General features: G+C 45.3%; 1 protein-coding gene across 4 annotated transcripts in view; it reads left to right on the forward strand.

The window, feature by feature from the left end:
- Positions 1 to 24855, forward strand: part of ptprz1a (protein tyrosine phosphatase receptor type Z1a) — a 256830-nt gene that overhangs the window by 40288 nt on the left and 191687 nt on the right. For all 4 annotated transcript variants that reach the window (XM_038781321.1, XM_038781324.1, XM_038781322.1 and 1 more), the window contains exon 2: positions 9035 to 9100. In XM_038781321.1, the coding sequence (XP_038637249.1) occupies positions 9035 to 9100 (66 nt within the window). The remainder of the gene's footprint in view (positions 1 to 9034; positions 9101 to 24855) is intronic.

The following is a 24855-nucleotide window of genomic DNA, read 5'->3' on the forward strand; positions in this document are numbered from 1 at the left end:
ATTTTTACTACTAGGCAATGAAAGTATCAATAATCCAGAACCTTCAAAGTATCAACTGCAGAAACTGCAAACACTCGAAACCTTTTAATCTTGTGTAAATAAATGCTGTGCAATTGCCAGCAGAAATCAGACAACCAAAGCTGTAAGTCAATCAATGTTTTCTCGGGGGCTCGTGTACATTGTGTCCTCCAATGGATGGTTGGACTCTCAACCAAGAATGCTAAATGAAGCTTGGCTGAGAGCCCCGAAATCCACTAGTCTGTTCGAGCTGGCAAGGCTGGGACTGCAGCATGTGGGCTTCTGACCCAAAGCAGCCTATACCCTTTCAAAAGCCCTGGTGAAAATTAGAAAGCCCCGAAATGGGCTCGGGAATCCTCGGATGGGCTCAGGAATGCCAGAATCGGGAATCTCCAACCATTTTTAAAGGGCTGCCAAATCCTCACATCTTGACAAAAATCTAGGCCATAATTTCAAATGTTAGATGTGACTCCAGAATTGGACGGCACTTTCTCAGCAATCCTGAGTGTGCAAAGAACTACACTAACAACCAAGTTCTGATTATCAACCAGGCTTGCAATGTGGCTCACTTACACTTGCTAGAAGCTACATTTATTCATACACACGGATCTGTCCTCTGCAGGCAAAAGGAGGATGTCCAGGCATTGCACTTTTTTTTGTATTAAATAAAAGTACAATAGTTTCCTGGCGCATTCACCATGGGAATGCCTCGACCAACCAGAATATACTTGCCAACCAACCATCCCCCTTTTGTCATGCAGTGTAACTTGTTGATCTCTTTGAAATTTGAAATTCTTGCATCTGTCCTGATGAGTGCACGATGAAAGCTTTGACGGCATCTATTTTTATTTCAGAAATACGCAAATTCTGAATTACCAAACAACTATTAACATGGTAATTATGGGAATGAAGTAGGACTGATACTGTAAGATGAGGCAAGGAGCCGCACTGAATCACTGGAAATGATACGTCCTAAATGTTAAAGTAAAATATAACTTGAAGCCAATTTGATTTCCATCTTGCAGCATGACCATAATCTGTGCAAAACCAATTCCTTCCATTTGTAGCTATGAGGGTTTTTAAAGCTGAATTTCCAGTGTCCTATTTTAGCTTGATCTATGGGCAGCATGGTAGCATTGTGGATAGCACAACCGCTTCACAGCTCCAGGGTCCCAGGTTCGATTCCCGGCTTGGGTCACTGTCTGTGCGGAGTCTGCACATCCTCCCCGTGTGTGCGTGGGTTTCCTCCGGGTGCTCCGGTTTCCTCCCACAGTCCAAAGATGTGCAGGTTAGGTGGATTGGCCGTGATAAATTGCCCTTAGTGTCCAAAATTGCCCTTAGTGTTGGGTGGGGTTACTGGGTTATGGGGATAGGGTGGAGGTGTTGACCGTGGTTAGGGTGCTCTTTCCAAGAGCCGGTGCAGACTCGATGGGCCGAGTGGCCTCCTTCTGCACTGTAAATAAATTCTATGATATGACTTGCTAGACTAAGAAGTTTACCATTGAATCTGCTTACATTGTGGGAGCGATATTCCAGCTATTCTTGCCAGCGGGAAATTCCGGTCCCATACCCGTGCACACAGGTTTCTCGGTGACAAGGGGTGCAGTCACTGGGAAATCCCAGTAACAATGGCTGGGACAGTAGATCCCGCTGGTGGGCCATCTCCACCACCAGAAAACATGCAGCGGGATGGGTAAATCCCGCTCTATATCACACCAAAGGCTATGCTTTAAAAGTAAAGCAATCTATCTTGATGAAACTAAACTTTTGTATGCAAATATTTTACACTGGGCTGATGCCTGAATGAATAATTTAGCCAGTAAATGTCATCGATGTACGTCATGTAGATCTATGAACTCTGTAGGTTGTCCTTTCAATTGATATTGACATGCCAGGTCATACAGTATTTCTGTATTGGATATTTTAAGCCTCCTCAGTAACACCAGCTGAGAGGGCTAGTTCACAGAGATTGACCAAGATTGATGGTCACGTAGGCCTTTTGACTTTCTACAATTCAACCTTCATGTGGTTGGAGTCTCAGTTCATATTCTAAATCTCAGTTGGGCTATGCTGGAATTGCCTCCAATAGAAATGGCTGCATACTAACTGGAAATTAAGTGGACCTTAAATTTTCATTGTTGTATGGCTCCAATCAATTCATCGGCAAAGTTTTTGTACTTTAGCGAAAGGGGACTGTGAAATATGTCTAACATTTTTTATAACTTTTATAACTTAACTAAATATTTGCAGCAGGAGTCTTTGGTCTATTCAGAGGAGGATTTTTGAGGATCGGTATTGCGGGGATGGGCTGTGGGGGCAAAGTCTGATCAGCGTTTGAGATATTAAAACAAATGGTTGAATAATTTTTGACAGCGCTTAGGTTTTTAAAAATTATTCATTCATCACATTTGGGCATTCATTGCTGACAAGGCCAGTATTTATTGATCATTCTGAATTGCTGTTGAGAAAGTAGAGATGAGTCACCTTCTTGAACTGATACAGTCCATGTAGGGGAGGCAGTGGCATAGTGGTATTGTCACTGGACGAGTAAACCAGAGACCTAGAGTAATGTTCTAGGGACCCAGGTTCAAATCCCGCCTCTGGACCGGTTCAAATCCCTCCACTCCAGATGGTGAAATTTGAATTCAATAAAAATCTGCAATTAAAAGTCTAAGGGTGACTGTGAAACCATTGATTATTGTTGTAAAAGCCTATCTGATTCACTAATGCCCTTTAGGGAAGGAAATCTGCTGTCCTTACCTGGTCTGCTCTACATGTGACTCCAGACCCATGGCAACTTGGTTGACTTAACTTCCCCTCAAGGGCAATAAATGCTGGTCCAGTTTGTGATGTCCACACCCCAACGAATAGAAAAAGTTGTGCAGGTACTCTCACAGTGCTCTTAGGAAAATTCCAGGATTTTGATTCAGTGCGATAGAGAAGCAGGATATATTCCTGAGGCATGATTCGGAGGGGAACTTGCAAGTTAGGTGATGAGGTAGTCAGCAGGTTCAAAGCTCAAATTTGAATCTTGCACAATTTAACTTTTAAATTAATAAATGATATTTCTTCAAAATGATATTTTGCACTTCCTCCCCGTGTCTGCTTGGGTTTGCTCCGGGTGCTCCGGTTTCTTCCCAAGTCCAAAGTGTGCGGGTTAGGTGGATTGGCCATGCTAGATTGTCCCTTAGTGTCCAAAGATGTGTAAGTTAGGTGGGGTAACAGGTACAGAGTGGGGGATTGAGGTTAGTAGTACATTCTTTCAGAGGACTGTGCAGATTCGGTGAGCCAAATTGCCTCCTTCTGCACTGTAGGGATTCGATGATTCTATGATTCTTCAAACAAATAACCATGTAAGCTGGAACAACTATAGGTAGCACTGTAGCACAGTGGTTAGCACTGTTGCTTCACAGCGCCAGGGACCTGGATTCAATTCCCATCTTGGGTCACTGTCTGTGTTGGGTCTGCACGTTCTCCCCGTGTCTGCGTGGGTTTCCTCTGGGTGCTCCGGTTTCCTCCCACAAGTCCTGAAAGATATGCTTGTTAGGTGAATTGGACATTCTGAATTCTCCCTCAGTGTAGCCGAACAGGCGCCGGAGTGTGCGGACTTGGGGATATTCACAGTAACTTTCTTGCAGTGCTAATGTAAACCTACTTGTGACCCGAATCAAGATTATCGATTATAAAGAATGCAAAGCAGGAGTAAAGTGGAAACTTTGCAACAAAATGGGAGGGGAATTCTGCCCATTGGTAGATTGGTAGTCCCCAAGCTCCCCTTCCTGATGGGGAGGGGGTCGGGGGAGGGGGAGTGGGGGAACATAACATTAATTGAAGCTGAAAGCTGCTGAAAGTACTACATCTAAACTTCAAGTTCAAAGACATTCAGAAGTGGAGCTTGTGAATTTCAAATATAAATTTGGGTTTCCAAACACTCATTTAGCATGTCAATACTTGTAGCTTTAGCCGTAATTTGAACCTTGCGTGGTAGTTCAGAAAATAATTCTTTCATGTGAGAAAACAAAAATCAGAGCTTCATGGCTCCACATTTTCTATGGGCAGAATTTTATGGGCTTATCGTGGTGGGGAGTGGGGCCAGAAAATGTGGCAAACCGTTCAAAGGTCCATTGACATTGGCGGGACTGGAGATCCCGCAGACAGGAGGATGTTGTAAAATTCCACCCTATTTTTGTTTCTCAAAAGATACTTGAATGAATCTGGCCAATGCAGTGACTCTAACTTAAATGGCGACCTTAATCACAGTTTTGCTTGAAGATTCTAACAGGCAGAATACAAAACAGTCATTAACTGAAGTAATGGTATAAACTTTGCAACTTTCTTTTTGCCCTTTTAAATTTATGATGGATTTACTGAAAGAAAGCAGCCGCGTTAAGAACCTTTGCTGAATAGCTACAGAGAGATATCTCAGAATAGTCACTTCAAATCACAATACAATGCAACATAGCACAGCACCCGAAAGAACTCTAAAGCAGATATCTAGATTGAAGATTAGTATTTTTCTGTGGTGATTAATGATGCCTAGCTGCAATTGTTTACCCATCATGATTTAGACACATTATTAGCAGTCAACCACAGGAGTCACACAATATTTGTGTTAGCCGTCAATAAGATACAATTTGCCCAGTTTCCAGAGTATTGGGTATTAAAAACTGTAGTATAAGGTATCTGGCAGAGCATGGGTTAATGTTGGACTGGAAAAATGTACCACCCAGCATGTGATGTGAAGAGACCCATGACCTGAAGTTCGAGTCAGTTGTGGATTCGCCAGAGACCTGCCTAGAAGCAAGCTCGGCGTTTTTTTCCTTTTTAAAAAACTTTAGAGTACCCAATTATTATTTTTTTCCAATTAGGGGGCAATTTAGCATGGCCAGTCCACCTACATCCATGGTGGGTAGCACGGTAGCACAGTGGTTAGCATAGTTGCTTCACAGCTCCAGGGTCGCAGGTTCAATTCCCGAGTTGGGTCACTGTCTGTGTGGAGTCTGCATGTTCTCACTTTGTCTGCATGGATTTCCTCCGGGTGCTCCGGTTTCCTCCCACAGTCTAAAGATGCACAGGTTAGGTGGATTCGCCATGCTAAATTGGCCTTAGGTTAGGTGGGGGTTACTGGTTTACGGGTATAGGGTGGAGATGTGGACTTAATTGGGGTGCTCTTTCCAAGAGCCAGTGCAGACTCGATGGGCCGAATGGCCTCCTTCTGCACTATAAATTCTATGATTCTACCCTGCACATCTTTTTGGGTGGTGGGGGTGAGACCCACGCAGACACAGGAAGAATGTGCAAACTCTACATGGACAGTGACCCGGGACTAGAATGGAACCTGGGTCCTCAGGGCCATGAGGTAGCAGTGCTAACCACTGCGCCAAAGTGCCATCTTAGCTCACATGGAGTTAGCTCATAGCTTGGGATAAACCCTGAAGCAGGAACTCCCTGGCCTTTCTTAGGCAGTGAGCTTCTCTGGCCCTGGCAGCAGTACACACCCGCCGGCAGGTTTCCCAGCGGAATGGGGTGTTTTCAATGCGAAGTTCGATTGACAGCGGTGGGGAAAGAGAATCCCACCATCAGCGAATGGAGCGCCATCGAGAAACACGTGGCTGAGAGCCGGAGAATCCCGCCCTGTATATATGTACATAGATGTGTATTACCAATAATCACTTATGTTGCACCACACAAGACTCAGAACCTCTTTGTGCGATCTACTGAACGGACATACACCATGGGGCAAAATCCTGGAACATCCTCCCTAACAGCACCGTAGGTGTACCTAAACCACATGGACTGCAGAGTTTCAAGAAGGCAGCTCACCACCAACTTCTCAAGGGCAATTAGGGAGGAGCAACAAATGCTGGCCTAGCCAGCGAAGCCTGCATCCCATAAAATTTAATTAAAAAAATACAACATGGTGGCAGTTAATGGAAAAATGTAGAACCTTAGAGAAGATGCGGCCGAATTAGAAAAGCTGAAAAATTATAGGAGCACCTTTCTGGCCGTTCATGCCAGTAAGATCTTCTGGTTGTGCCAATGGCATCGGCAGAGATGCGAACAGTGGAAAGCTCCGTTGAAAGTGGCAGGACCGGAAAATCCTGCAAATGGTGGGCTGCCTCTGCCACCACAAAACACACTATGGGGAGGCGTTATTAAACCAAAGAGAAGCATTGATCTCAGGCCCAACTTTAAGGCAACCACACACATAAAGAAAATTGGAAAAGACTTGGTGGGGGGAATAATAAAAGGATATCTGGCATAGCAGGGGTTAATGTGGGACTGGGAAACAGTACCGCACAACGGGCGCAATTTACATAAATGGGAACCAAGTCCCCGAGCAAGAGTGTTTAGCCGCATGTTTCCCGGCACTCACAGCGGCAAAAAGCAGAAAGCTATCAAAAGGCACTCGGGTCAAATACGGGGTCTCAGTGGGGAATGCGTGGCCAAGGCCACACAAAGCCTTGTTTTCTGTACTGAGGAGCCCCGCTTGCCAGACCAGGGTATCCCGGCTTCGAACAGTCACATTGCACCATGGCACGCTGCTTTTCAGTCGAAGCATGGCCGTTCAATCACCCTCAGAGTGTAATGTAAAAATCTACATGACCTGAAGATGGAGTCAGTTGTGGACTGGACAGAGATCTGTATAGAAGCAAGCATGAAGCTCGGTTATAGTTTGGGCTATGCCCTGTAGTTATGTGATACCGATAAACCACTTATAGTTATACATTATCAATAAATCAACCATACACGACTCAGAACCTCTTTGTGAGATCTACTGAATATACAACAGAAAACAAAAACTTGCAACAAATTCCCTTTTCTGTGAGCTTGAAATATATGTATTGCTAAATTTGAATAAAAGAATGTGATTACAACAAGTAATAATTTATAGTTAATTTGGAACGAATATTGCTGCTGTCATTTTTGAAGCATCTTGCATAAACTGAGGTGCTGCCAGTAAAGTCCTCAGGTAATTATGACCCATCACTACGGTTTCAACACTAATTTCCTGGACACAGCTAGGAAGCTGATTGACTCTTGTGACCAACCTAATTCTCCATGCTGGTTTCAATTCATCTAGATCCACGTAGAAGCTCTAACAGCACCACGGGGTCTATTGAACAGAAGTTCTTTCTTTGCACAATTTTTAATGCAGCGGTTAAAACTTTCATGTACCTCTTGCACTCCCACTTTTTACACACACGCATTTTAAATACAGATGTTAACAACTATGTTAAAATAATTCATGCAGGAAGATGAACACTGAAAATGGTGCACAGACAAAATTCCAACCTGCAGAATGTGAGTGCCATTTTTCATAAGTTAATCGTCAGTCATCAAGCCATTAATGCAAAAGGAGATTTTTTTTTTAGCTTCCAATTGTAAACACAGGTGTGTCATGCAAGTAATGTTAACCAAGCACAACAAACACCTGCCGTAAACATCTCAATCCTTCATCTGTGTGTTACATTGAAGACAGTTTCATGAAATAGAAATGAAAGCTAAATGTCTGAAATATTTCAGTAGCATTTCAGTCACGCATGCAAATTTCTGTATCACTTCATAGAAATATCAGAAAGAGAAGCTTTGACAAACCAAATAAATAGGGTGCTAGATGGAGGGCGGGATTTCGCGACCATGCTGCACGCGGTGCAAACCCAGGTACTACGGGTAAATCCTGCGAGTATCTTAAAACAGGTTCTACTCCCGGCCAATTGCGAGTTGCCAGACTAGTTCAGCCCGACACAATCTGAATCTTGGCCTCACTAGGGTAGATCCAGATCTGCATATTCCTGTGGAAGAGTGATCATAATATGATAGAATTTTAGTTTGAGTTTGAGTTTGAAATGGCCAGATATGAAACTAGAGTTCTCAATTTGGACCAAACTAATTATGTCGGTATAAAGGGTCAAGTTGGGTGAAATGGATTCGGAAATAACACTGTCTGGTAGGCAAGCAATGACGAACATTTATAGAAATAAATCATTTGTGCAAGTAATTAATATTAGTAAAAATAAAGTACTTGAGAAGATAATGGGACAAATGTCCAACAAGCATGATCTTACTGAATGACAGAGCAACTTTTAACGGCTGTATGGACTTTTCCTGTTTCTATTTCTTAGACTCGAAGACCCATCATTTCCTACGAGACTATTCTGAAATCTCTCTACATCTTTCAAACATCAATTAAAATCTCTAGTTGGCCTCAGGAACCTTTTAGGAGCTCATCATGTTACACACAAAAGGCCCTGATTTTGGAGACAGCACACTGTGCGCCACATTGGCTGTAATTCTCTGGCCGTTGTGATTCACTTTTCCCACTGGCTGCACACACCCTACCCATGGGTTTCCCAGCGGCATGGGGTGGCTTCAATGCAAAATCCCGCTGACAAGCAACAGGAGTAGAGAATCGTGTCACCAGCGAACGGTGCACTGCCGCGGAACATGTGACTGGGGTAGCCAGAGAGTCCGGCCCATGGCATATTATTAATTCTATATTATAAATGAGTATATTATCTGGTTTGCTGTAGGTAAGGCAGCCCGGTAGAACAGTGAATACCATTGTGGCTTGACAGCGCCAGGGTCACAGGTTCGATTCCCTGCTGGGTCACTGCCTGTGCGGAGAATGCACGTTCTCCCTGTGTCTGCGTGGGTTTCCTCCGGGTGCTCCGGTTTCCTCCAACAGTCCAAAGACGTGCAGTTTAGGTGGTTTGGCCATGATAAATTGCCCTTAGTGAGCAAAAAGGTTGAGAGGGGTTATTAGGTTGCGGGGATAGAGTGGAAATGGGGGCTTAAGTGGGTCGGTGCAGACTCAATGGGCTGAATGGCCTTATTCTGCACTCGTAATTTGTATGTTCTAAGGCGAATAGTTTTAAATAGCATTGTGGACAATGGTAGCTTCAATTTTTTTTATGTGCGTGGTTGCCTTAAAGTTGGGCCTGAGTTCAATGCTTCTCTTTGGTTTAATAACGCTTTGTCATTTTTGCGCTAAAGATTTTTTTCATTTCTACAGATGGAACATATGGATACTACCGACAGCAGAATAACTTCTTTGATGATGTGGATTGGTCATACACCGGTAGGCAATTAGTTGTGCAAAATGACAGACACTTATTCAAATATATCTAGTCATGAAACTCAAAGCAACATAACTTTCGGAATGGTAAAGGTTAATATGTGACTCTAGATTCATGTAAACATTAAGCATTGCAACATGAATTATGATTCTAAAATCTGCTTTTATCCCAAAACTACGAACGATGAGGACCTTTTTTTCTCTGAGAAATACGTTTTATTTTCTCAATTGTAGAGTTCCATTTAACAGAGTAATTTTCAAGCATATAATCAATGGTGCAGTTTTTCATTGACTTGATGATGATGCTTCCTGCATTCCAAAGTCTTTCGTGTGATTGAATACTAAAGTGATAATACATTGCTGCTTAAGTATAGGGTGGAAAATATTCATCCTACTTAGGAAACCAGTACGACAGATATTTCTTGTTATGAGTTTCAATGTCATATCCTCTCCCTCAAAATAACTGCAGAGTTCAACCTCCACACCTGAGCCACAACCCTGATTAATGTGTCTTACCTGCAGTCTGGATTATTCCAGTACACCCAACCCATCTCCTACCTCCCACTATCCATGAACTTGACCACATTGAAAACTCTGCTGGCTATATCCTAACTCACACCACACCTCGTTCACCATCACACATGCGCTCATCATGGGATTCACAGTATTTATAGAAGTGGACTGACGTCAGAACAATAGGAATAATTGATGGTCTTCAAACTGTTCTTTGATATTGTATGCTCCTATAATAACCCTTGAATTGATGTGATACATAACCGTCAATGTTTGTGCACATTGTAAGCATGTTTCCTTCCAAAGATTACACTCAGTGCATATAAACACATCCATCCATAAATAACATATGACAGCTCCCATATTGCATTCTATGTATTGATCATTTTTTTATGTGAAAACAAGTATTTTGACATCAGTTTTCCATTTTTGGGTACTGGCTGTTGGAATTCTCTCTGTATTATGTATGATGAGGTCTAATAGATTTCTCCAGAATGTAAGATTCCTTGCTGTTTATTTCCTTTGTTCCCATTTTCTTTTCTTTTATTATTTTTGGTCTGTGGACCCATATTTGGAATGTGCCTTTAAGCTCAAGCTGAAGTAGTCTGCTTGTCAGGACAGTGTGTTCTTAGGTTTTGTATTTTGGAGAGGAAAAACAGACCTGTCAGTGCCAAGTGAATCTTAGGAAGCGGTTTAGGAGGAAGTTCATTTGTTTGGCTAACTGGCAACCTGTGGGTTGTCCAGGGACAGTGACAACCAGGGACAACTGTCAGTGATGGGTTCCTGCATGATGCTTTCTGAGAGAGCTTGGTAGTAGTGTTTAGATCGTGGAAGCGAAAGGGACAGACTCTCTTTCTCTCTCCCTCTCTCTTGCTATTGAAGTAAAGAACTGCTTTATTGTTCTAAAACCAGCGACGGCCTGGCACATTTTTGTTGTAAACCTGAAATATTCCTGAACCTACAGAGAAAGTAGACAACCTTGCGAGAGAAAATCATCTCAAGCCTGGAAGGAAGAATTACCGAAACAAAAGTTTGAACTCCAGAAAGTCATTAACTGGAAGTCATTCTATTGTATCAAAGAGCCTTTATTCATTTATTTTTATTAATATTTAGCTCTCAATTACCCTTTCCCTTCTGTGTTGTTTGTTTGTGTGTGTGTGTAGAGAGTGGAAGTAGTTAGAAAGGGTTGGAAAAGGGGTATTAGATAGTTACATTTTTATGTCTAATTATAATACTGTCCATAATAAAAGGTTAATTGTGTTAAAGTTACAAACCTGGGGCGAAATTCTCCGACCCCCAGCAGGGTCAGAGAATTGCCTGGGGCCGCCGAAAATCTGGCCCCCGCCGTGGCAGAGATTCTCTGCCACCCGGGAAGTGGCGGCGGCGGGAATCACGCCACTCCGATCGGCGAGGCCCCTGCGGCGATTCTCCGGCCCACGATGGGCAGAAGTCCCGCCGCTGGGAGGCCTCTCCCGCCGCCGAGGTTTGAACCACCTCTGGTAGCGGCGGGATCGGCGGCGCAAGCGGGCCCCCGGGGTCCTGGGGGGGGGCGGGGGGCGATCGGTCTCCGGGGGGATGCCCCCACGGTGGCCAGGCCCGCGATCAGGGCCCCCCGCTCAGACTCCGGGCCAGTGCCCTGGGTGCACTCTTTCTCTTCCGCGGCCGCCACGGCCTCCGCCATGGCGGAAGCGGAAGAGAAACCCACATCGCACATGCGCCGGTGGTGATGTCCGGCGAAAGCCTTTCGGCCAGCCCCGCTGCCGGGGGCGCCGGTTTTTTGCGCCAGTCTTCTGGTGCCAACCGCTCCAGCGTGGGGCTAGCCCCTAAAGGTGCGGAGAATTCCCCACCTTTGGGGAGGCCCGACCCCGGAGTGGTTGGCGCCATTCCCCTATGGAGCCATTAAAATCCAAGTTGCTCAAGGGGCCAGAATTGGATGAATGCTGATATTCCAGCGGGTTGGAAGGCTTGAGGAGACAGCAGGGTGAGTGAAGGATAAGGTCATGGAAATGTTGAAAACATGAGAATTTTAAAATAGCGATTTTGGTTTACTCAGAGTCAGTGTAAATCACTGAGCACAGGAGTGATCAGTGATCTACACTGGCTCTGAGTAAACCAAAATCGCCATTTTTAAATTCTCATGTTTTCCAGTGTGAAGTAATACATGCACAACAGAATGTTTGATGACTTCAAGTTGAAGAACATCGGCGGCCAGCCAGGAGAGTTCACGTCTAGAGGTAAGAATACGTTTACTGAGAGGTTCAGCAGTATATGAGCTGAGGGAGGAACAGATTGGGATGTTGTAATGAAGGTTAATGTAGGCGGTCTGAGTGATGATGTTGATATGTAATTGGAAGCTCATATTGGGGTCTAATATAACAGCAAGGTTGTTAACTGACCAGTTCAGCATCTGACATTTCCCAGGGAGGAAAAGAGCCAATAGTAAAAGGACAGTTTGACACGGGGACAAAAGAAGTGCTTTAATCCTTCCAATGCCAAACTGGAGAAAATTTCTGCTCATCAGTACTGGATATCAGACAATCAATAGAACTTTCTAACAATTTACAGGCAGTAAGGTGGTGATTGAGCAAGCTGGTGTCAAGGTAGAACTGGGTGTCAGCAGCATATGTGTGGAAACTGATGCTATGTTTTTGAATAGTCTTGTAAATGGGAGCATGTAGATGAGAAATAGAAGGGAGAAGGTAGATCCTCTGGAGATAATGGTGAGGGAATGGGAAGAAAAGCTATTGCAAGTGATTCTTTGGCTATGTCGAGATAGATAAGAATGAGACCAGGCAAGTGGAATCTCACCCAGCTGGATTTTGGTGATGATGTGATAAACCTTGTTAAAGCCTGAAGACAGATTGGGAAACATAGAAACAAGACAGCATAGAAGCATCAAAACAAAGAAACTAGTAGGTCATTCGGCCCTTCAAGCAACATGATCATGGCTGATCCTCCAATGTTCCCCCTGTACTCCTCAACAACATTATAGTCTAGAAATCTAGATCTGGTGTCAAGGTCGAGAAATCTAGTGATCCCACGCTGGCTAACAAGAGAAGTTAAGGATTGTATTGGTTCAAAGGAAGAGGCCTATAAAGTTGCCAGAAAAAATAGGGAGCATGAGAGTTATGAGCATTTTTGAATTCAGCAAAGCAGAACCAACAAACTGGTACAGAAAGGGAAAATAGAACGTGACAGTAAGAAACTAGCAAGAAACATAAAAATGGATTGTAAAGCTTCTATAGGTGCATTAAAAGATCAGCAAAAGACAAACATGGGCCCATTACAGGCACAGACAGGAGGATTTATAATGGGGAGTAAGGAAATGGCAGAGAGATTTTAAAAATATTTGGTGCCTATCTTCACAGGGGAAGATATCATAAAACCTCCCAAATATACAAGAGAAACAAGGGACCAGCAAGATTGATGTTCTGAAAGAATTTAGTGAAGGAAAAAGTAGTTCTGGAGAAATTAATGGGACTGGAAGTTGATAAATCACCTAGACTTGATAATCTACATCCCAGAGTGTTAAAATAGGTGGCTGTAGAGATAGTGAATATCATCCAAAATTCCAAAGATTTGGGGGTAGTTTCTGCGAATTGGAAGGTAGCAAATATAACCCCATTATTTAAGAAAGGCGGGTGAGAGAAAATTATAACAGAACTACAGACCTGTTAGCCTGATATCAGTAGTAGAGAAAATACTACAGTCTATCACAAAGGATGTAATAATTGTAGGATTGGGCAGAATAAACATGAATACATGAAAGAGAAATCATGGTTGACAGACTTTGGAGTTTTTTGGAATGTAACTAGAACGATAGATTAGGGGGAACCAGTGGATGTGTGCATTTAGATTTTCAGAAGGCTTTTAGTAAGGTTCAATGCAAGAGTTTAGTGTGCAAAGTTTGAGTCCATGGGACTTGGGATAAAATACTGACATGAAACGTGAATTGGTTAATGTACAGAAAACAAAGAGTAGAAATAAATGGGTCATTCTCAGACTGGCAGGCTGTTACTAGTGTGCTACCACAAGGATTAGTGCTTGGGCCCCAGCTATTCACAATATATATATCAATGATTTAGATGCGGGAATCAAATGTAATAATTCCCAATTTGCTGATGACACACAACTGGGTGAGAATGTGTGTTGTGAGGAGGATGTTAAGAGGCTTCAGTGGGATTTAGCTGGGCTATGTGTGTGGACACGAACATGGCAGATGGAATGTAATGTGAAAAGTGTAAAGTTATCCACTTTGGTAAGAGGAACAGAAATGCTTAGTACTTCTTAAATGATTGGGAAGTGTTGATGTCGAAAGGAGCCTGGATATTTTTGTTCACAAGTTACTGAAAGCGCACGTGCAGGTATAATGTGCAGGGCAGCATGGTAGCACAGTGATTAGCACAGTTGCTTCACAGCTCCAGATTCGATTCCCGGCTTGGGTCACTGACTGTGCGAAGTCTGCATGTTCTCCCCGTGCGTGCGTGTGTTTCCTCCAGGTGCTCCGGTTTCCTCCCACAGTCCAAAGATATGGAGGTTAGGTGGATTGGCCACGCTAAATTGCCCTTAGTGTCCAAAAAGGTTAGGTGGGGTTACTGTGTTACGGGGATAAGGTGGAGGCGTGGGCTAGAGTGGGGTGCTCTTTCCAAGGGCCGGTGCAGACTTCTGCACTGTAAATTCTATGATTCTACAAACAAGCACGTAGACAGGCAAATTATGTTACCCTTGAAAGAGGATTTGAGTACATGAGTAAAGAAGTCTCGCTACAGATGTATTGAGCCTTAGTGAGACAGCACCTGGAGTATTGAGTGCAGTTTTGATCTACTCACAGCCGGAAGACTTGCCATAGAGAGTGTGGGACAAAGATTCATCAGTCTGATTCCTGGGATGGCGGGATTGTCCTACGAGGTGAGATTGAGGAGACTTCTCTGGAGTTTAGAAGATGAGTGACGACCTGATTACCACATACAAAATTCTTACACATCTTGACAGGGTAGATATAGGAAACATGTTTCCTTGCATCACAGTCTCAGAATGCGAGGTAGACCATTGAGGACTGAGGGGAGGAGGAATTTCTCCACTTAGAGGGGGTGAATATTTTTAATTCTATACACTAGAAGGATGTGGAAGCCCAGTCATTGAGTATGTTCAAGCCTGAGACAATAGATTTCTAGATGAAATGAAATGAAAATAGCTTATTGTCACGAGTAGGCTTCCATGAAGTTACTGTGAAAAGCCCCTAGTCGCCACATTCCGGCGCCTGTTCGGGGAGGCTGTTACGGGAATCGAACCGTGCTGCTAGCCTACCTTGGTCTGCTTTCAAAGCCAGTGATTTAGCCCAGTGTGCTAAACAGATATCAAGGGATATGGGGATAGTGCAGGACGGTGGAGAGGCAGAAGACCAGCATAGTCTAGTTCAACGGCAGAACAGGCTCGAGGAGCTGACTTGCTCCTGCTTCCTATGTTCCTGTGATATCCCTTGCGGAATATCAGCTCCCCCGCTAGGGGCGGGGTATCTCATTTACCTAGAGTATATAAGGTCGGCCAGTAAGGCACCAACCATGGAAGTACCCAGTAGGGGTCTACCGGGGCGTGTATATATACTGTTTGTAAATAAAATGTTGTTCTTATTTTTACTCGGTTTGGACTCCTGCGTCCTTCTAAAATTCCAATTCAGTAAGACAGCATAGCAAGAAATGATGACGGTTATGAAGGGATAAACAAATCATTACTGAAATAAAAACAGGAAATGCTGAAAATACACAATGGCTTGATCAATATCTATAAAGGGAGAACATATGTTAATATCACTCAGCAGTTTTGTGAGGACCGGTGGCATGGCATCGCAGTGGTTAGCACTGCTGCCTCACAGCACTGAGTGCCCAGCAGCGCCGGCCCTAGGGTTGCTGGTGCCCCGGGCAAGCTGAACTTCAGCGCCCTCGGGGGGTGGGGGGGGGGGGGGGGGTGAGGGGGCGGGGCCGAGGGGCGGGGGGGGTGGGTCGGGCCGAGGGGGGGGCGAGGGAGCGGGGCCAGGGGGCGAGGGAGCGGGGCCAGGGGGCGGGGGGGGCGGGTCAGGTCAAGGCGGCGGGGGGGGACGGGTCGGGCCGAGGCGGCGGGGGGGGGACTGGTCGGGTCGGGCCGAGGCGGCGGGGGGGGCGGGTCGGGCCGAGGCGGCGGGGGGGGGCCGAGGGGCGGGCGGGCGGGGGCGGACGGAGGGGGGGGCCGCCCTGGGGGAGGGCGGCCACCGCGCATGCGCTGGTTGGCACTGGCCCAACTGCGCATGCGCGGGACCCGAGTCTTTGGCGCCCCCTAGCACATGGCGCCCCGGGCTACTGCCCGAGTTGCCGGTACCTTGGGCCGGCCCTGGTGCCCAGATTCGATCCCAGCCCCGGATCACTGTCTGTGTGCAGTTTGTACATTCTCCCCGTGTCTGCTTGGGTCTTACCCCCAAACCCAAAGATGTGCAGCGTAGGTGGATCGGCCCCATTAAATTTCCCCGTAATTGGGGAAAAAAAAGAATTGGGTACTCTAAATTTATTTTTTTTAAGGTTTTGTGAGGGCCATGAAGAATCCAGCATGCATTTGTCGAGTCAAGCAGAAAGTAGCTTTATTTCCGACAATATGTACACAGGGCCAGGAGATCACCACTGGTTCCATCTCTAACCATTACCACACCGGCCAGCTCTATTTATACAGCTGTGCTGCTAATGGTTGCCCCACCCCACCCGTCTCATTGTGGGAAGCTCATATACCCCAAATACCATGGGATAGCCAATTTCCCCTAGCCAATAGGGTCCGGCAGGTTATTACAATCAGCATATATTCAAAGCTAGTTCATGGAATATGTATTGAGCTCATGAAAAACTGAAAGCTACCAATAGCTAGCGTGTGGACTCTCCCAGTCTGGCTTGGCTCGTAATTTGTTTTGCAGGTTGGTGGTACATTCCCGTGACCCGTTAATGCCCGATCATGCCTACCATGAACCGTAACACACACAATTTGATTTTTGATTCTCTACTCCTGAACACTGTTAACTGCTCTGAAATTTCCCTTTTGGGAGGGAACAAATTCAAGAACAGAAGGTGTCTTTGACTGTTGCTCTGGAACCTTGGAGGTGTTGGACTCCAGCTGCTTTTCTCTCCTCTCCCCTCTTCAACAATTAAATACTGTGCTCCACCTGGCATATGATTTAAAAATCTTGGAACCTAAACACGTGATCTTAACTTCAAATCGAATGATTCACCGCTTGGTCTGCTGCCGTATGCCTTCCTTCTCAGCAATTTCTTTTTGATTATTTCTCTGCTGGCATAGCAACTCAAGTTGTCCTGAGGTTACTCAGCAGGGCGCTGTATTCAAATGCTGGAAATCAATAGCCTGAGTTGCACAGTGCGATTATCTTGGTTTTTATTGCCGTTGGCAGTCAGCCTATGGCACTCGTGATAAAAGATGGCCATGGGGTGTCTCTTGAAAATCAATGCTGATTGGTGCTCTATTTATACAATGCCTGCATTGGCATAGATTGGTGTTTGAACTGAAGGTGCTTCTTGAGAAAGAAATCCCTTGGGCGGGATTCTCCTGTACCCGGCGGGGCAGGTTGTCCTTGCGGGACAGAGTAGCGTGAAGCACTCCGGCGTCAGGCCGCCCCAAAGGAGTGGAATCTCTGTACCTTCAGGGGCTAGGCCCGCCCCAGAGTGGTTGGCACCCCGCCGGCCGGCGGGATAGGGGCTTGGCGCCTCTCCAACCGGTGCCGAAGGGTCTCTGCCAGCCGGCATGAGTCGGCGCATGTGCGGGAGTGCCAGCGCGTGCCAGCGCCATGTCCCGCTGGGAAGGGACCTACTCTAATTTACGCCGGTGGGACCGGCTACAGACAGGTGGGACTTCGACCCATCGCGGGCCGGAGAATCTCCTGCATTACAAAAAGTAAAGTAAAGAAGATTTTACTTATATTTACAAAACCCTATGAAGTCTATTGTTGCTACTCTCATTGCGTCTGGGTTTGCAGCAATTAAAGATAGGCCAGAATTGTGATTGGTTCGTAATGTCATCGTTCGCACGTGCAAGGTGGAATGAGGTTGCAGGTCACTCAGGATCTCATTGAATGGATGGAAAAGGTTTAAGGAGCTAAATAGCCTACTCTTGTTGCTGTGTTCGGGCAAACGTTTTTTCACTTCTGGGCCACCTGAGGTACATTTCTGATGTTGCTATAAGCGACTGAGGCTGTTGTATTTTCAGGTTGGCAGATGAAAATATCAACAAATCTGAAGCCTCATTGCTCATCTGTGGCTGAGTAGAAACATACTCTTCCTTGAGCTGGAAGGTTGAGGGTATCTCATTCCAGAAACAATGTTGTCCCTTTAGTGCAGGACTGAGGAAGTGCTGCAATGGCGGAAGCCTTTTGGATGAAATTTTTAACAGAGAAGTTACGTTAACAGATCAGCTATAGTACTTGTCTATATTATGCATCAAAACCTATTGAACACTTTGCGCAGCTTGACCTGCCATGATAAGTACAAGTTATTCTTATTTATTGCTGAAAAAGAGTCATGCTGTCAAAATCTTTTGTCTTGGACTCATCAGGATAATTTGCACTAATGCCAACAATAAAGTGAACAACAATTTATACTGAATGAGAAGAGAGTGTTGATTATTTGCCAATGGAATCTGATTGGTAGCGATGTTGCCATAGAGAATGCAGCAGGGGACAGTTAGCTGCCAAACTTTTATTCAAATTCACACCAGGCAGATCGACTCTGATATTCTTCTTTACTCAGATCTACCCCAGCCACGGCCAAAATCCTCTACAAGAGCTTATTTATTCCACACATTGTGGTCGAATAATGATCAAGTCAAGCCATAAAGTTGAATTTTTTTCTTTTCTCGCATATTCTCTCATCTCCACTTCACCAGCTGGAGGTGTCGATTCTTCTTTATTCAGCGTGTTTCCATGGAGCAAGGTACTTTCTGTCACCTTGTGCAAATGACCATTATTCACCTGGAACTTTTCACAGTGAATTCCAGCATGTTATTCAAACCTGGCTGAGGCCAATCCTGTCCTCATCTCAAGGGCACATGTGCACACTTCAAGGAGGGAGGCACAATATGGTTTCCTGCTGTCTCACCCAGCGCCACGACTGTTAAACCCGGCTGAAGTCAGCAGTCAGAGGGTTAAGCTAGCATTTCCTGCTCTCTATGGCTCAGCGACACAAAGTGAAGCTTAATGGTTCCATCATTAAATGAGTAATCCAAAGGCTACAGTAACGATGCAGAGAACATGAGTTCAGAACCCACCATGAATGAAAGTTTAGGGCCGGGATTCTCCGAGCCGACGCCGGGACGCTGATTCTCCGTGTTTGACAGGCCGAGTGCCCGCCAAGTTCTGCTGAGTCCCGCCGGCGTGGTTTACACATGATCACACCCGGCCGGACCTCGGCATTCTTGCTGCGGAGGCCGTTGGGGGCTGGGGGCATCTGACTCCAGGGGTAACCTCCACAGTTGCCAGGCCCACGATCGGGGGCTACCGACTGGCAGGCGTGCGCTCATTCCGGGGGGGGGCGCTATGTTCCTCCGTGCCGGGCCCCTGTAGGGCTCTGCCATATTGCCCGTGGGCCGGCGCGGAGACGGCAACCACGGGCATGCGCCGATGCAGAAACGGCCATGGTGCGCATGCGTGGACCCGCGCTGGCTGTGGCACGCATGTGCGGACCCGTGTCGGCCATGTTGAGCCGACTTTCGATGCCGGAGCAGCGCACAGCACTCCTGGCCCCGAAGAAGAGGAGAATTCTTGGACCTGGAGGTCCGTTGACGCCGGCGTCACTCACGCCAGTTTTGATGCCGGCGTCAACACTTGGCCGCGATATCGGTGAATCCCGGTCTAGATATCTGGCATTGATATTAGTGACTACGAAGCTGTCAGATTTTCACAAAAACCAAAGTGGTTCACTGTCCTTAAGAATGTAAACCAGCTGTTTACCAGGTCTGGCCTATGTTTGACTCTAGTCCCACACCATTATGGTTGTCTCTTTGCTGCTCTCATAAATAGCCTAGAAATCCACTCTGTATATTAAACTTCGAAGGAAGCCCACACCACCACCTCCTCGGGAGTGATTAAGGATGAGTAATACATGTTCAAACTGCCAGTACTGCCTACGCGCCACACCTCAGCTAATGGGGGCAAGCCCCAACTCAAGGTTTTTTTTGGGGAAAATTGATGGCCTATAGTTATTGCAGTGAGGATGATTGGGAGCAATATAGAAATACAGACACAAGCAGAAATGTTAAACACTTCTTCAGAAGGTATGATTGATTCGAGATATTTTAATTTTCAGATTGATTGGGCTCAAATTGCTGCATAGCTGTCAGAAGAAAGTAACTGTAGCAGAATTTCGATGGTTCATTGAAATTAGCTGAGTATTTTCAATTGACTAATGTCATTGTTGGAGGATGAGGCGTTAGGATTATCTGCCTCAATCTGTCAATGATTTGTTTGAACATGAAAGACTAGTCATGCTGAGCAGAAGCGCATGTTTTGACTCCCTTAACTTGTTTCTAGTAACAAGGAGGAGCTGTATTAGCTGAAAGAATTTATTCATCCAACTGCTATTTACAAACTGAATCCATCCTAATGGAAAGTGTTCACCTTCTTCTGCCCCCAGAGAATAAAGCAAATCCTTAATTAAGATTCCAAGCAGAAAGAGAGGAGTGCACTGATCCACTATTAGGATCTAGGGTTATCAACATGTCTCCTGGAATTGAGGATAATACTCTCTTGGGTACTCCAGTGAGCAACCCGGGAGAAATGATTACAAGCTAGCCTGGTGGTGACTACTGCTATATTTGGAATGCTACACAGTGTGATCTTTCCTAGCTCCTTCCCGACTTGGTGTAATTGCCAGCCCACTGTGAGTCTGTGCATATGCAGCCACTCCACTTATCGATATCAGATCCCCAGGCATACGTCCAATGAGTGCTGACCAACAAAGACCAAGGTGATGGGTAGATAGATTTATGGCGCAGGCCAGCCATGATCTTATTGAATGGCAGAACAGGCTTGAGTAGCTAAGACCTACCGCTGTCCCCAATACGTTTTTGAAAAAACAGCTCACTGAAGCCTTTTACGGCTTTCAGAAACCCAAGGTGGAAGTTCTGAAGAGCTGCAGTACTCCATTTACTCCTGTCTTCTTAAAATGTGTTGGAAAACCATCCTAATGTGTTTGAGATTCAAAACTGTGCAAAATATTTTAAAAAATAAATTTAGAGTACCCAATTCATTTTTGCCAATTAAGGGGCAATTTATCATGGCCTATCCACCTAACCTGCACATCCTTTTAGGTTGTGGGGGTCAAACCCATGCAAACTTGGGGAGACTGTGCAAACTCCACACGGAGAGTGACCCAGAGCCGGGGTGGAACCTGGGACCTTGGTGCCGTGAGACAGCAGTGCTAACCCACTGCACCACCGTGCTGCCCCAACACTGTTCAAAATATTAGTTAATTTTTATTTAACAGCTACTGATTCTTGTGCAATACTAACGTGCTGAAAAAAATGTGTGTAAATCATTTAGAATGTATCTCATTGCAATAAAAAGACCTTGGAGAACACTATATCAGATTGCAGTACAAAACTTGAATGTAAGTCTTACATTTTTCATTTTTCATTGAACGCAATTCTTTTCATTGTGCAAAGTTCCAAACAAATGTATTTTCAAAATGAAACAAATGCAAATTTTGAGGAAAATGTCCTCTTTGTGCAACTCCTATATGAAACACAGGTTTCCATGTCATTACACCTGGTGCACAGAGGAAGCCATTGTCCATTGTTTCTCCAGATTGTATCACTCCTGCATGTGAGTGGATGGCCCTTGTTATATACAGCAAGCATTCTGGTTTGTATCTGACCTCCAACTTGGCAATGCTTCCAAGCCAAAATCAATACCTTTTCCAAAATCTGGACATTTAGGATTTCTCTCTTCTCTGTCTATTTTCAATAAATGTTTATAAGATATTATTAAAGCAAAATTTATCCTTTTAGCCATGTTCCTGTTGATCTGTTATATATTAAGCGCATTATATGTTGTACAGGAACAGGTGTAGGCCATTCAGATATCCAGATCTGCTCTGCAGTTCAATCATATCATGGTTGACCTGGATCTCAACTCCATTTTGATCCATATTTCTTGATATTCTGACCTGATAAAATATATTGATTTCAGTCATGAAAGTTTTGACTGTCAGAGCATTCATAGCCTTTCATGCGAGAGAATTCCAGATTTCCACTACGCGTTATGTGAAAACATGGGCTACAATTCTGCCAAAAAGCTTCTGTGTGGTCTCCGGCAGGAAACAAGGTGCGACTCCCATCGAGTGGATCGGCGCCATCCAGATTGCAATCCAGGCACACCTCGAATTTCATTTGGAGGTTTGGAGTGAACTGCGCCTCAATAAGGAGGGGGGGGGGGACAGGACTTGAAGACACCAGCCAGTCTAGCTCCTCCGAAACGGGTAAGCCTTTTTTAAAGGTTGCCCCGAACTCAGACTAACACTCTGGCTAGTCCCCCAACTCACTTCTCACCAGAAAGAAAATCACCACCCTTATCTTGGCGAACAGTGGTAGAATCGGACAGAGTCAGCATGGATTTATGACGAGGAAATCTATTGGAATTCGGATTTGGACTTTCAGAAGGCTTTCGACAAAGTTTCACTTAAGAGGGTGTAAAGTCAAAGTGCATGCGATTGGGGCAAGTGTATTGAGATGGATAGAAAACTGGTTGGCAGACTGGAAACAAAGAGTAGGAATAAACAGGTCTTTTTCCAAATAGCAGACAGTGACTAGTGGGGTACCAAAGGGATCAGTGATGGGACCCCGGCTATTCTCTCTCTATATTAATGATTAAGATGAGGGAACTAAATGTAATATTTCCAAATTTGCAAGTGACACAGCTGGGTGGGATGGTGATCTAAGGGATGTTCCCAATGGTGGAGTGTCCAGAAATAGGAGTTACAGTCTAAGGATATAGGGCACACCTTTTACGACTAAGATGAGGGGAAATTTCTCAGAGAGTGGTCGGCTTATGGAATTAGTTAGTTTTATATATATATATCTTGGGGCTGATGGGATCAAAGGATATGGGGGGGAAAGCGGGAACAGGTTACAGAGTTGGATGATCAGCAGGCTCGAAGGGCCAAATGGCCTACTTCTGCTCCTGATTTCTATGTTTCGGTGTTTCTTGCCAGCAAAGACCTACCTCCCCCTCCATTGCCATTACCAGTGCAGCCAAACCTCCCAGGTCAGTGATACCACACTACTGGATAGACAATGCCCCCCCCCCCCCTCCCCCTCCAGGCCCTGAACCTTTGAGATCCTGCCCCTTCTCAGTGCCAACCTGGCACCCTGGCAGTGGCTAGGTTGGCACTGCCTGGTTGCCAGAGGCAGTGCACTTCCGACCCGACTACCTGGAGGCTACAATGGCCTCCAAACCCCAGCCCGGTGTGGTCATCAGTCTGATCTTCACTTGTGGGGCGTGATTTAACAGCCTTGTCGTGCCTGACTCGGTGTCGGAATGAGGCTATTGACTCTTGCGAGAGGCCTCTGGTGGGATTTGCGACACTTGAAACACTGTGCCAGATTTAACTGAGCCTCACAAGACTTTGTGATCTGGATCTCGCCCTCACTGGGCCTGATCCGGATCAGCATATTTAAGTGAACCATTAGGCTCATTTAAATATGCATTTGTGGGATTCCTCCAACGCCAAGATCCAAATGGCAATGTCTGGAAGACCTCACCACCACACCGTTTAGTACTAATTTCCACAATCATGTACCAGTCATAATGGCACCTGGAGGTGGTTTCGCAGATCATTAGAGACTTTCGGGGTGATCGGGGGCAGGGCATGGTGGCATCCTGGCATTTATTCTGGCACTGTCAAGGTGCCAGGTCAGCAGTTCCTTACTAGGTGGGGAGGGGCTGATGGCTGAAAAGGGGGAACCAGGCAGACAAAATGGTGCCCCGATCTGCGAGGAGATGGAAATGACTCTTAAGTGTGGCCTCAGCAGAGAGAAACTCCCCAAGGCCAAAGAAAAGGACAAACTTCTGTTAAATGACGAGATGGTTCATGGCTAAGCATGCCCAAAACTGGACATAGATTTTCCCCCAGTCAAATTGTGACCACGGAGTCCATCAGTGATTCACGCCAGCTTCATGCTACACTGGCGAGTTGGAGGATTGCAGGAGCTGGGGAATCTGGCTTTAAACAGACCTTGTATATTTAAATGAATGTTTAGATATGCTCATCTGGTTCGTGCCCAGCGAGGCATGAACCAGGTCACGACAGCTGTAGTTGGCCAGGAGCATTGGAAACTGGCGACCAACGCAAATCCAATTTTGGGCCTCTGCTGGAATTCTCCCGACACAGCGTGATTTGCGTTGGGCACAACACGGCCGTAGAATCACAACGCGGCCGTAGAATCACCCGCACAATTCCTGATTTCCCTCCTGAGCAGTCTACCCCTAAAATTGGGAGCCATTATCTTTTGAAAGTCTAGTTCTCACTTCATGTTCATGTAACCGTTGCGTCTTCGAACACTTTGTTATAAAGTTATTTCAATTGCGCATTTGTTTTGTCCGTCCTGATTCTCTGGGGTTTGAGGTAATGAGCAGTTCAAAATGGCTGCCAAGAATCTATAATTCCTGGCCTGTTGTTTATGTACTTTCTGCTGGTTGCAGATTCTCTGTAGATAAAAATTAAGATTTCTTTGCAAGACTTCCTTTTCATTTCAGCTCTTCAGGATTCAAAAGTTGCAGCAGGCATGGTAGCACTAAGTATGTTCCTGTATTCTTAAATGGATCACTCATCTGATTTAATCATGATAAGCCTTTGAGAGTCTCGGTAACACCATGGATTAGAAATTGTTTTCATTATTACAATACTGGTGGTACTGGTTTCCAGTGGCCAGGTATTGCAGCTGGTGTTATGCTTGTTTGCAGCTAGACACCTTCAACAGCTTGCAGGCTTTGTGGGATGCAGCGTTGAGAAAAGACTGAGCTTAAATATCCATCCCTTCTACGGCCAACATATTCCTTTTATCAGCGATGGTTCCTTTATCCAAACATCTGTGTCGCATTCAAAATAAAGCCAGGTGCTTCTTACAACAGCGTCATTGTAAAGTTAGCCCTTTCCTGGTCTGCAAACATCATCAACTTGCAGTGTTCCTTCTTTTGATGCAAGGTTCTCATTTCTATTGGCCGAGAT

This window comes from Scyliorhinus canicula, chromosome 20, assembly GCF_902713615.1.
Source record: "Scyliorhinus canicula chromosome 20, sScyCan1.1, whole genome shotgun sequence".
Taxonomy (NCBI): domain Eukaryota; kingdom Metazoa; phylum Chordata; class Chondrichthyes; order Carcharhiniformes; family Scyliorhinidae; genus Scyliorhinus; species Scyliorhinus canicula.